Source organism: Alnus glutinosa, chromosome 6 (genome assembly GCF_958979055.1).
Source record: "Alnus glutinosa chromosome 6, dhAlnGlut1.1, whole genome shotgun sequence".
Lineage (NCBI taxonomy): Eukaryota > Viridiplantae > Streptophyta > Magnoliopsida > Fagales > Betulaceae > Alnus > Alnus glutinosa.
This window is the reverse complement of record NC_084891.1, coordinates 8947662-8957359: the sequence shown is the minus strand read 5'-3', so window position 1 is coordinate 8957359 and position 9698 is coordinate 8947662. Positions and strand designations below refer to the sequence as shown.

Sequence of the window (9698 nt, the reverse complement as noted above, 5' to 3'; positions counted from 1 at the left end):
AATGAAATTTCTTATAAAAAAAAAAAATAAAAAATTATGTAACACCCTTAATACGGTCAAATGACATGGATCACGATCCTGACACTCGATAACAACTATAGAAGACAAAATAATTCAATGTCATTACCCTGTCAAGCACTACCATGTGACACCTGACAAGGGCCATACCTCAGTACTAGAGAATAGCAACTGAATGCCACGCCAAACCAGGATACTACCCTATTGCCAAACGACATTTGGCTCATGCCATCCGGGGTGAGAGACACGTCACACAATGAGTGTGTAATGGAAATCATAATTTCATCAAACAAAAGGAGGGCTTCGGTTAATTAGTTAAGGGAATGCTTCAAAGGCAAGCTTCTGAATAACGTTGCCTTGCTTTATTATTAATTAGTCTTAATAAGGCGCAAAAATTATTTCTTCAAGATTGTTGAGGGCCGAATGGAAGCCCACATCCCATCGCATTGAGGAAAAGCTCAATTCAAGCTGCACTATATATGGGCCTATGGCCTTAATTCGAAAAGGGTCCCACCACGCCACCGATCCAAACTTGGCCAATGCAGAACTGATGTGTGTTGAATGTTGATCAGTTGATGGTAAACAATTGCTACTGAACAAAATAGGATCACTCAAAATAGTTAAATTTGATTGATAATTTGATAAAGGCCATTTTTCGTCTTTAGTAGAGTATTTTTTTCTTATTTTTTATTTTTTGAACACAGTGCCATCTTCTATTTCATTCCTTAGAAATACTCCCCAAATGGGTACATAACCAGAGAAGAAGCAAACAATACAAGCAGGGGCACCAGATTCAATTATATCGCCCAAAGGCGAGAAAATAGAGCCCGAAGGCCATCGGAGTGAACAAAGATAAAGAATCTCTACCCACAAAACTAAAAAAACCTGATTTGAAGTAACTACCAAACGGTAGACTGTGAATACAAGTAAGAATATACAACAAAAACACAAACATAAACCCATAATGTAGACACCGGCAAAAAACGACTGCCGGGTCTTTAGTAGAGTATTTATTTTAACTTTTTTCCTTAACAGTATGAGCAGAAAATAAGCTCTTTTGTTTTGCCTATTCGCACTATAAAATTTTTTTATTAATTTTTTTCTCCCCCTCTTTCATTTACAGAGAGAGCGAGAGCCCGTACGTGAGAAAGGGGGATTTTCTGGCATTGGGTGGTGCGGTTTCGTAGCAGTGGTGGTTGGGCCACCATTATCGTGCGTGGGCAGCAACTGGAGTGGCAGATCCCAGTCCTATTCCGGCGAGCTCTGCCTTTGGTTGGTTCCAGTAGCTTCTCGATGTCCAATGGAAATCGTCAATGTAGGAAGTTTCTAGTAATTTCATTGGTTTAATCTTTGTAGAGGTTAATGTTTTGTGATTTTTGGTGGGTTGCTAGGTGCAGTCCGTTGTAGGTTGAGAAAATGTGTATAGCTGGGAAAAAAATTATATACGTACTAGTGTTCTATGACTTGTGTTTAAAAATAGTTCCTTTTTAAGAAATTAAAATAAAAATAAAATTATCATTTTAGGAATTATGCGACCATCGATTAATCGATGCACGTAGCACTCATCAATCGATAATTGACTTGATCAAACGATCGATGCCCCACCTGTCTGTTTTTGTACATGGAAATGGTCCTATTTATGGACTTAGTATAAACCCTAGGTTTTACTTCTGCCCCTTTTCAGTGACCCAACTCTGGAGAGAAAAAGGATGAGAGAGAGAGAGAGATAGAGAGAGTAATATTGGAGGATTTGCTCCTCAAAGCTTGGAAAAAGCTCTTACCTTATGGTAAAAAGGCTTAACCCAATTTTCAACCCTCAATTCTTATGCATGATTATTATTGCAATTTTTCAAATCTAATTATGCTTAGTTATTTTTCTAATCACATGAGTTAAAGTTCGTATTTTTATTTTAAGAAAATACGATTCATGCATGGATCTAAGGTCTACCCTATTGAAACACGTACCATATCACGTTTTAATGCACTTATCTCATACTGTTAGCAAATCATATTGGCTTAGTTGATAATCCATTTGCAAATCATATGGGGTGCAAAAATTAAAAACATGATTAGTGTGTTCTAGTATCATTGGTTGTAAAAACAAAATCATACCTTCAAAATCTATATTCCTCTTGCAGTGTGTTACTAGTTGGTAATGCTATGCGTGCTTCATCGGGGCATCGATGTCGTACTACAGGTCTCATGAGACAGCGCAAACCCTATTGAAAAGGGGTTTAGGGCTCGAGTAGACAATATAGAGTAAAGTGATGGATTATGAGTAATTATGTACCCTACTTAAAATACTTTATTCCGCATGTTTTCATTGCACTAAAATAATATGTGAATTGTCCCTGAAATTATGTATTCTCAAAACAAAACAATATTTGACACTAACATATTAACAGATGCAATACTTATCAATTTTGCAAAACTCCTGTCATTCTCAATTACTAAAGTCACTTGCTATTTTCATGAAAAAGGCTTATTGCATGTCAAGTTTCGTAATAATTTACTTATAAGTAGAGGACTTATGTAGTTACTTTTCCACCAGTTAAACATCTCAATATTTTGCAGTCTAGTAGGTTGTTGAGGAGGCAGGTTTAACCACGTCATAGCTCTATGTAGACAAGTTTGCATAGTATAGTTTCGATGATAATATTTATTATGAATTACTTTCTCTTGGAAGCTTTGTGCTTATATTTAATGAAAAATGATAATGTTGAGGTTACGTAGTTCTCGACTGAGATAATATTTTTTTTATTATTATTATTATTTTGTTTTCTACTATATTTTACTATGATAATTAGTGTTTAAGGTAGTAATTAAAGTTAATTAAAAGTTAATTAGTGTTGACGCACTACGAGTAACACTCTAAGTTAACTACCTTAGTTAATTAATTTTAAGAGCCTTACATTATCTTATTGGGCAATTGACAAGAGCGAGAGCATACAGTACTTAGATCATATCTCACTAGGCAATTGGTCAGGGCAAGACCATGTAAACAAGTCATATCTCATCGCACAATTGATTAGAGCGCGCAAGATCATGTACCCCAGATTTTATTTTATTGGACAATCGATTAGCCCAAGGCCGTGTACGTACCCCATATCATGTTTAATTAGTGGGTGAATGGGTGATCATTGATCCAAACAAGATCATGCACCCCACGTCATGCCATTGAGCGCACAATTGGTCACTTAGCATGTGGCTGATGATTCTACAACCACGTTAAGAAGCTTGCAACCTAACTCAAACAACCAAGGTTACCACCTAGCAGTGATTGCCATATGAGGCCAATGGCCTCATCCATGACTTGTTCGATCTTACAACTGCGCAAAGCACCGATTGGGCTGACATATCCAGAAAGTCCTAGACATCTCCGGATCTCCCTACCGCCCGGTGGTGATCCAACATCAGTTGAAGCTTAACAAAGAGGAAGGCTAGTAACGGCTCATCTAGATCCATGCCCAACATCTAAGGGAAGCCCGTGAAATGTAGAATAGCGAAGAGAGCTCACATCAGCTTGAGAAACTTGAGTAAGTTGTGAAGTCCAAAAAGGCCTACGAAATAAAGTTCCATCAACATTAAAAGATGGCACCAAACCTTGGCAGGCAGGGAAGTTATTTGGCCCCTCACGCCCCCTTTCTCCAATGTTGGCCGGCCATTAGAACACGTGTCCTATTATCTTTGTTTAAATAGGAGGATACAAGAGGTTTTTCATGAGATGAGATGAGGGAGCGCGCAGGATTCTCTCCGGCTGCTTTCAATTATAATTATGTCTTTCATACACAAGGACCGGCTCCTATCCAGTTGAAAGCAACTGGAGAGAATCCTGATGGTGAGATGAGAGCTCCTCCTGCTTGAATTTGCCTTGAAGCTCATCTCTATTTAAGGTTGGTTCCCTTCTATGTACGCACGTAGTAGGTTTAAGTATGCCATTACCGTATCAAATGCAGGCATATAAGACAATTTTTAATTTTATACCCATCTAACATAAAACTAATTAATTTGTTATTATTACGAGCAACCAGATCAGATATTCAAATTTCATTATCTGTTTTTATTTATTTATTATATATTATTATTTTTTATGTTGGATAGCTTGGAGACGATCAATCAATTACACGTTATATATGATACTAAAAGAGTAAGGCCTCTCCTTATTTCATTGAATATATATCACATACATGAAGTTTTAATATCAACTTGCCATGCTTGAAACAAAGACGTTTCCATCATGAGCTTATTAGTGTAGGAGAACTTCAAACCCTAGCGCCACCGTTCGCATGCAACGAGCCTCCCGTATCTCATTGCTACTTATTCCTATATATATATTATCATAACTCGCATTTACGATCGCGAGACAATACTCTAGAACTTCAAACCCTGCAAGTAAAAAATTTAAGAGCCACCATGAATTATATTGTTTCCATATTTCATACATATCCCTTAAGCAGTAGAAATATTAAATTTTTACTATTGGACTTACTGAGTATATTCAATATTGATTTTTCCGGCGTCAGGATTAGCTATCATGGAGAAAGCCTCTTGAGAGAGATCAATGGTTCCCCGACATCCTGGTGGACAGTAATCGACGATTTTAACCACAACATTGGTACCCTTGCAAGGTTGTGGCACGCCCTGGTTTGTAGCCCCGATGCATTTGACTCTATACCTTCTCCCACAAGCTGCCCGATTGCCCCATATCGCATCACTTGCTGCAGCGATCATCACGCCATCGTTTTGATATCCGTAGCATGAAGAGGCTGTCAATGGATAACAAATTATATCATAATTCAAAGTTCAGATAGCGATGCTTACTTATATATCTGATCACATTAGAACTTGCAAAAATTATTTGGTACCACACCATTGACCAAATACACACTATAAGAAAATTGGCCATCAGGGACTAGTTTTGTTGTCGCTAATATTGTTGAGCTTATCGTGTTTGAGAATAATCATTAATTTTTCTTTTAATTTTTAAAATTGGCTCCTTGGTTTTTATGTATTTCTTTTTTAATATATTTTGTAGTTTTTTTTTTTTTTTTTTTTTTTTTTGGAATTTTATTTTATTTCATTAAGAGTATTTTCGTCATTGGGGAACATTGACAATTTTTGGTAATTTGGTGGGGCGCCATTGTCCAAATTAAAAGTTTGGGGGAGACATTGTCAATATATTGAGTGTTAGTTTGAGGGGGTTATGTGGACTTTCCTCTTTATTCTTTATATGAATGCTTCTTACCACTAATCCCAAATTCTAATATATTGATACCTAGACTCTAAGCTATCAAAACATTAAAGACTAAATGCAGTTTTTTTGTGTGTTTGTGTGTGTGTGTGTGTTAAAACATAACTTATTCCAACAACTTAAGATGATAGAAAATAATAAATTTAATCATTTAATTAATATTTTAACACTCCACCTCACGTGTGAGTATTTAGGTTCAGTAAGTTATAAGGCCCAATAAGTGGGTGAAATCAGGGTTGGCAAAACGGGTTAGCATGTCAAGTTTGGGTTGACTCGCCAATAATTAAGGTCCACCCGAACCCGACACAATTAGCTAAACAGATTGGCACCCTAAATACGAGCACATCAAGTTAATTTGGCGGGTAACCCAATACGACAAGAATGACTCGTTTAGCTAACGGGTCGTGCTGGGTTGACACAACCCGACACGGCCCGTTTAATTAGCCCTTGGATTAATAAACACTATGAAGAATCCTGCAAAACGTCTAGCAAGTCAAAAGTATGTCCAATAAATCTCACCTAAGCAAAAATTTTACATCTCAAGTGCAAATTGTGAATCTTTCAGGAATTGAAAATTAATGCTTCTTAAAATCAACTAAGACATATCAGAAAGGAGGTGAACTATATAATATAATTCATCCAAACAAAAAAGAACAATATAATATAAATGAAGATTCTCGTGGAGACTGACATGAAAGCTGAGGAAAGAACAATTTATAGTGTTGGGGGGAAAAAAAAAAAAGAAAAAAAGAAAGCCTTACTACATTTTATTTTTCATTTTTAAATTGTAAACGGAAGTGCAAGGAGAGGAGCCCTCATGGTCTGCTTCGGAAAGTGCAGAAAACTTTTGTACTACTCACCAACCAAAGAATTTGTCTCACATTCTTGACATGTAAGAGATGCTTGCAGATACTCGGATGAAGCTGGTTTTTTCAGTTCGAAAGGAGTGTCATGAGGTTCTAAGGAGATGAGTTGGACTTGGAATCTAAGTCTTGGACGGCGCTGCTGGAGGGTTAGGACTTAGGAGGGGTGAAAAATGATGTTAAGGTTAAGACTTAGGAGGGTTTCTTTTTTTTCTTTTCTTTTTTCTTTTTTATTTTTTATTTATTTTTTATTTTTATTTAAACAGGTTGACCTGTTTGTCACGATTATAAACGAGTTGATCTATTTATGACCCGAACCCAATTAACCAAAACCCAAACCTTATAACTTCGTGTCGGATTCACAGGTCGTGTCAAAAATTGCAAACCCTACGTGAAATATTCAATTGAATTGAGAGGTGAATTACAGAGACAATGTTCAAAGTTAGAACCTTTGCTATAAATAATATTATGTTAGATCACCACTTTTCATAAAAGCTTAAACTGATAGAAAACAGTTAAATTAATCTTCTAAGATTTAGAATTCTTGAAATCCAACATAATTTATAAGAAAAAATAATGTGGCGTTTGGTTTTGAGGAATCTAACATTTCCTCCGGCATCAAAATTTTTAGGAATATTATGCCTGAGAATCTGGATTCCAAAAAATGTGACTAAACCCACATTTCACAATGATTAGTAATCTTATAGGATTCTTGAAAATATATGCTTTCCATATTTGGTTTACTCTTAAGCATTCTCTAAGAATTATTTATGATTCTCAAAATATCCTTATGTTTCCCTCTTCAAGTGCATAAGGCTTTTGATACAAAAGTATTCAAAAATTAAATAAAAATGGCAGAGCAAAAAACTATATATAAACTGTTGTTTTTCTTTTATTTCTTAATATATAAATTGTTTGGACTGTTTGACTAATTTTCTTTTTCTTTTTAATTTATAACCAATAAATTCTGTTCATTTCCATTATTTTTTTGTGAGATAAAATGATTTCTCACTTTTATATACTGATTTTAGAATGGTTACAATCAAACCTAAAAAAAAGTAGCACTATTTACAAAAAAGAAAAAAGAAAAAATGTAGCAATAAAAAAATTACCATAAAAAAATTATCTCATAGTCTAATTTTTATTGTAGAACCAAAACAATATTCAAGTTGAAAAACAAAAAACAAAATAAATTATGGGCAGTTTTCCAGTTACAAGAAAAAAAAACTTTCCCAAGGTCAAGGGAATGTGACTTCCAACATCTTTAGAATGAAATTCCCATTTTCAGCAAAAGAAAGTAAATATCACTTGTCTGGATGTGCTATTGTTTTCAACTATTTTTTTTTTTTTTTTTTGAATTTATGTTTGGTTATTTCCCTCCATTTTTCAATTTAATTCACATTCCCAAAAATGTTTTTCCAATTTTGCCTTTTATTTTTTAAACCATCAAAACATAATTTCAAAACTATATTTTTCTCGATATTCACAATTTTGAAAGCAATAAAGGAAAATGCCAAATATATATATATATATATATACATATATATATATATCACAAATCCAAACCAGTCAGGAACCTTTAATAAAATGCAATTAAATGGATAATCTTTTAGGATTTCCAAAAATCCTAACAGATTACCAACACCCAAACAAAATATTAGAATATAACATTAAGAAGGTGAAGTACTGTTTATGCCTGTGTGAAAGATAAGCGCTTAAATTTGCAAAAGACAGACTGAAAAGTGATCAACAATTAGCATATTTGTTGAAGCTAAATCAGTTTAATTGATGATATATATTTGATATATCTAAGAATGAACCAATTTGAGACATAAAGATACTCACGAACATAAGGAGGTGTATAGAAAGTAGCTGTCCCCTGTGCCGCATTTACAACTGACGTGAGGCATATGGCCATGCTCACCATCATCAAACCACGAATATTAACCATTCCCATTTTCTTTTCTTTTTTCTGAGAAAAAACTATGTAATGATATGGTAACACTTGCACTTTCTGATGCAAAGGAGTAGATTTGCCTCCTATTTATAGAGTTAAGATTATTTTCACTCGACTAAAAAAAAAAAAAAAAAAAAAAAAAAAAAGAGGCTACTTTCATAGGGTTAGCCAAAGGCCCTTATAATAAAAAAATGACACAAATTTTAGGAGAAAGTTCGCAAAACTCCCCTTAACTTACACTCGTTTTGAAGTGACTTCCTTTAAAGTTCAAAAACTCTTAATTTCATCCCTTGAACTTCTAATTTGATGCAAAGTCTCCCCTCTGTGACCGTAAGAGTTTGGTGTTAAATCCTAGCTGCATCCTTGAAAATGATGAAAATACCCTCATGATTTTTTGTTTTCATTATATATATATATATATTAAAAAAAATAGGGTATTCGTGTGACACACTAGGGTGGGTCTGGGTGGTTTTTCATTTCTTTTCTTTTTCTTTTTTTATTTTTTTTTATTTTTGAGTTTCGTTTTTTTAATTTTTAATTTGAAATTATAGGAAAAATTTAGAATTTTATAAAAGTTTCAGAGGCATAAAGGTCATTTCACCTCTTTTGCTGTTTGATTTAACATCAAACCCTAACGAATGGGACATTGCATCAAATTGAAAGTTCGATGGGAGAAATTCAGAGTTTTTAAACTTTAGATGAGTCATTTCAAACGAATGAAAGTTCAGGAGAATTTTGTGAAGTTTTTCCAAAATTTTATATAGCTAGCCATTTTAGTTCAAAATAAAATGGCTAATTGCTACCGTACTCAACAAATTTGTTGAGCACTGTAATTCAACAATCCCTAAACAAATTAATAAAAAAAAAAAATCAATCTGTCCATTTGGGAAAAGGGAAAGTGGATAAATAAATACTGCTTTTGATGAGATAATTAATGAAAGTAAGTAGTTAAAATAGAGAGTGAGATGCAAGGGTTTTGAAAAAGAAGACAGCTAAAAAAAAAAAAAAAAAAAAAAAAGTAAATAGCTAAAATTTGCTGAAGGGAATGTGAATGTGAATGCTCTAATTCACAATACTATTTTGAGACAAATGAAGAAATGTTTAATTCCCATTTAATCTTTTATCAACGTCGTAGCAAGAGTATCGTACGTGAGTATATGCTACTCTGTTTTTCCCCTCTATCGTGAGCAGATTCAGCTACCTATCGCTACGCCAGCAAGTTGTCACATAGGAAAACTTGAATGGTTATGTTCTTTCTGTAGCCTAAGAATGGTCAAGATATTTGTTATATACCACCTCATAACCTAATTAATGATGCATAATTCATACCTTAGACATGTGTGGACCAGATCGAATTTGAAGGGCCTGTAATTCATTAGATCCAGGCCGTCCATAGTAAATCAACAGTTTGGATTATGTCTAGTGTCATCCATTTTAGTCTATTATTATTATTTTTTTTATTTTCTTTTCAAAGCTAACCATCTTTTTGAAAGGATAGCTGGACCATCCAAAACATTTCATAGGGTGGTGGAAGCATCCCAAAAATAGCTTGGAGGGGGTCCGCCCTCCCCCCATCAATTGTATTATAGGTGGTTAACAACTCTCAGGC

At 34.3% G+C, this 9698-nt stretch overlaps 1 protein-coding gene across 1 annotated transcript; it reads right to left on the bottom strand.

Annotated features, from left to right (window-relative positions):
* Positions 1-4158: 4158 nt before the first annotated feature.
* On the bottom strand, positions 4159-8136 carry LOC133871934 (EG45-like domain containing protein). The gene is made up of 3 exons (XM_062309408.1): positions 7978-8136; positions 4508-4784; positions 4159-4404 (listed from the first exon to the last, which is right to left on the bottom strand). Exons 1-3 carry the CDS (start codon positions 8087-8089, stop codon positions 4398-4400), a joined length of 396 nt encoding a protein of 131 aa, XP_062165392.1. The 5' UTR covers positions 8090-8136; the 3' UTR covers positions 4159-4397.
* Positions 8137-9698: the final 1562 nt, after the last annotated feature.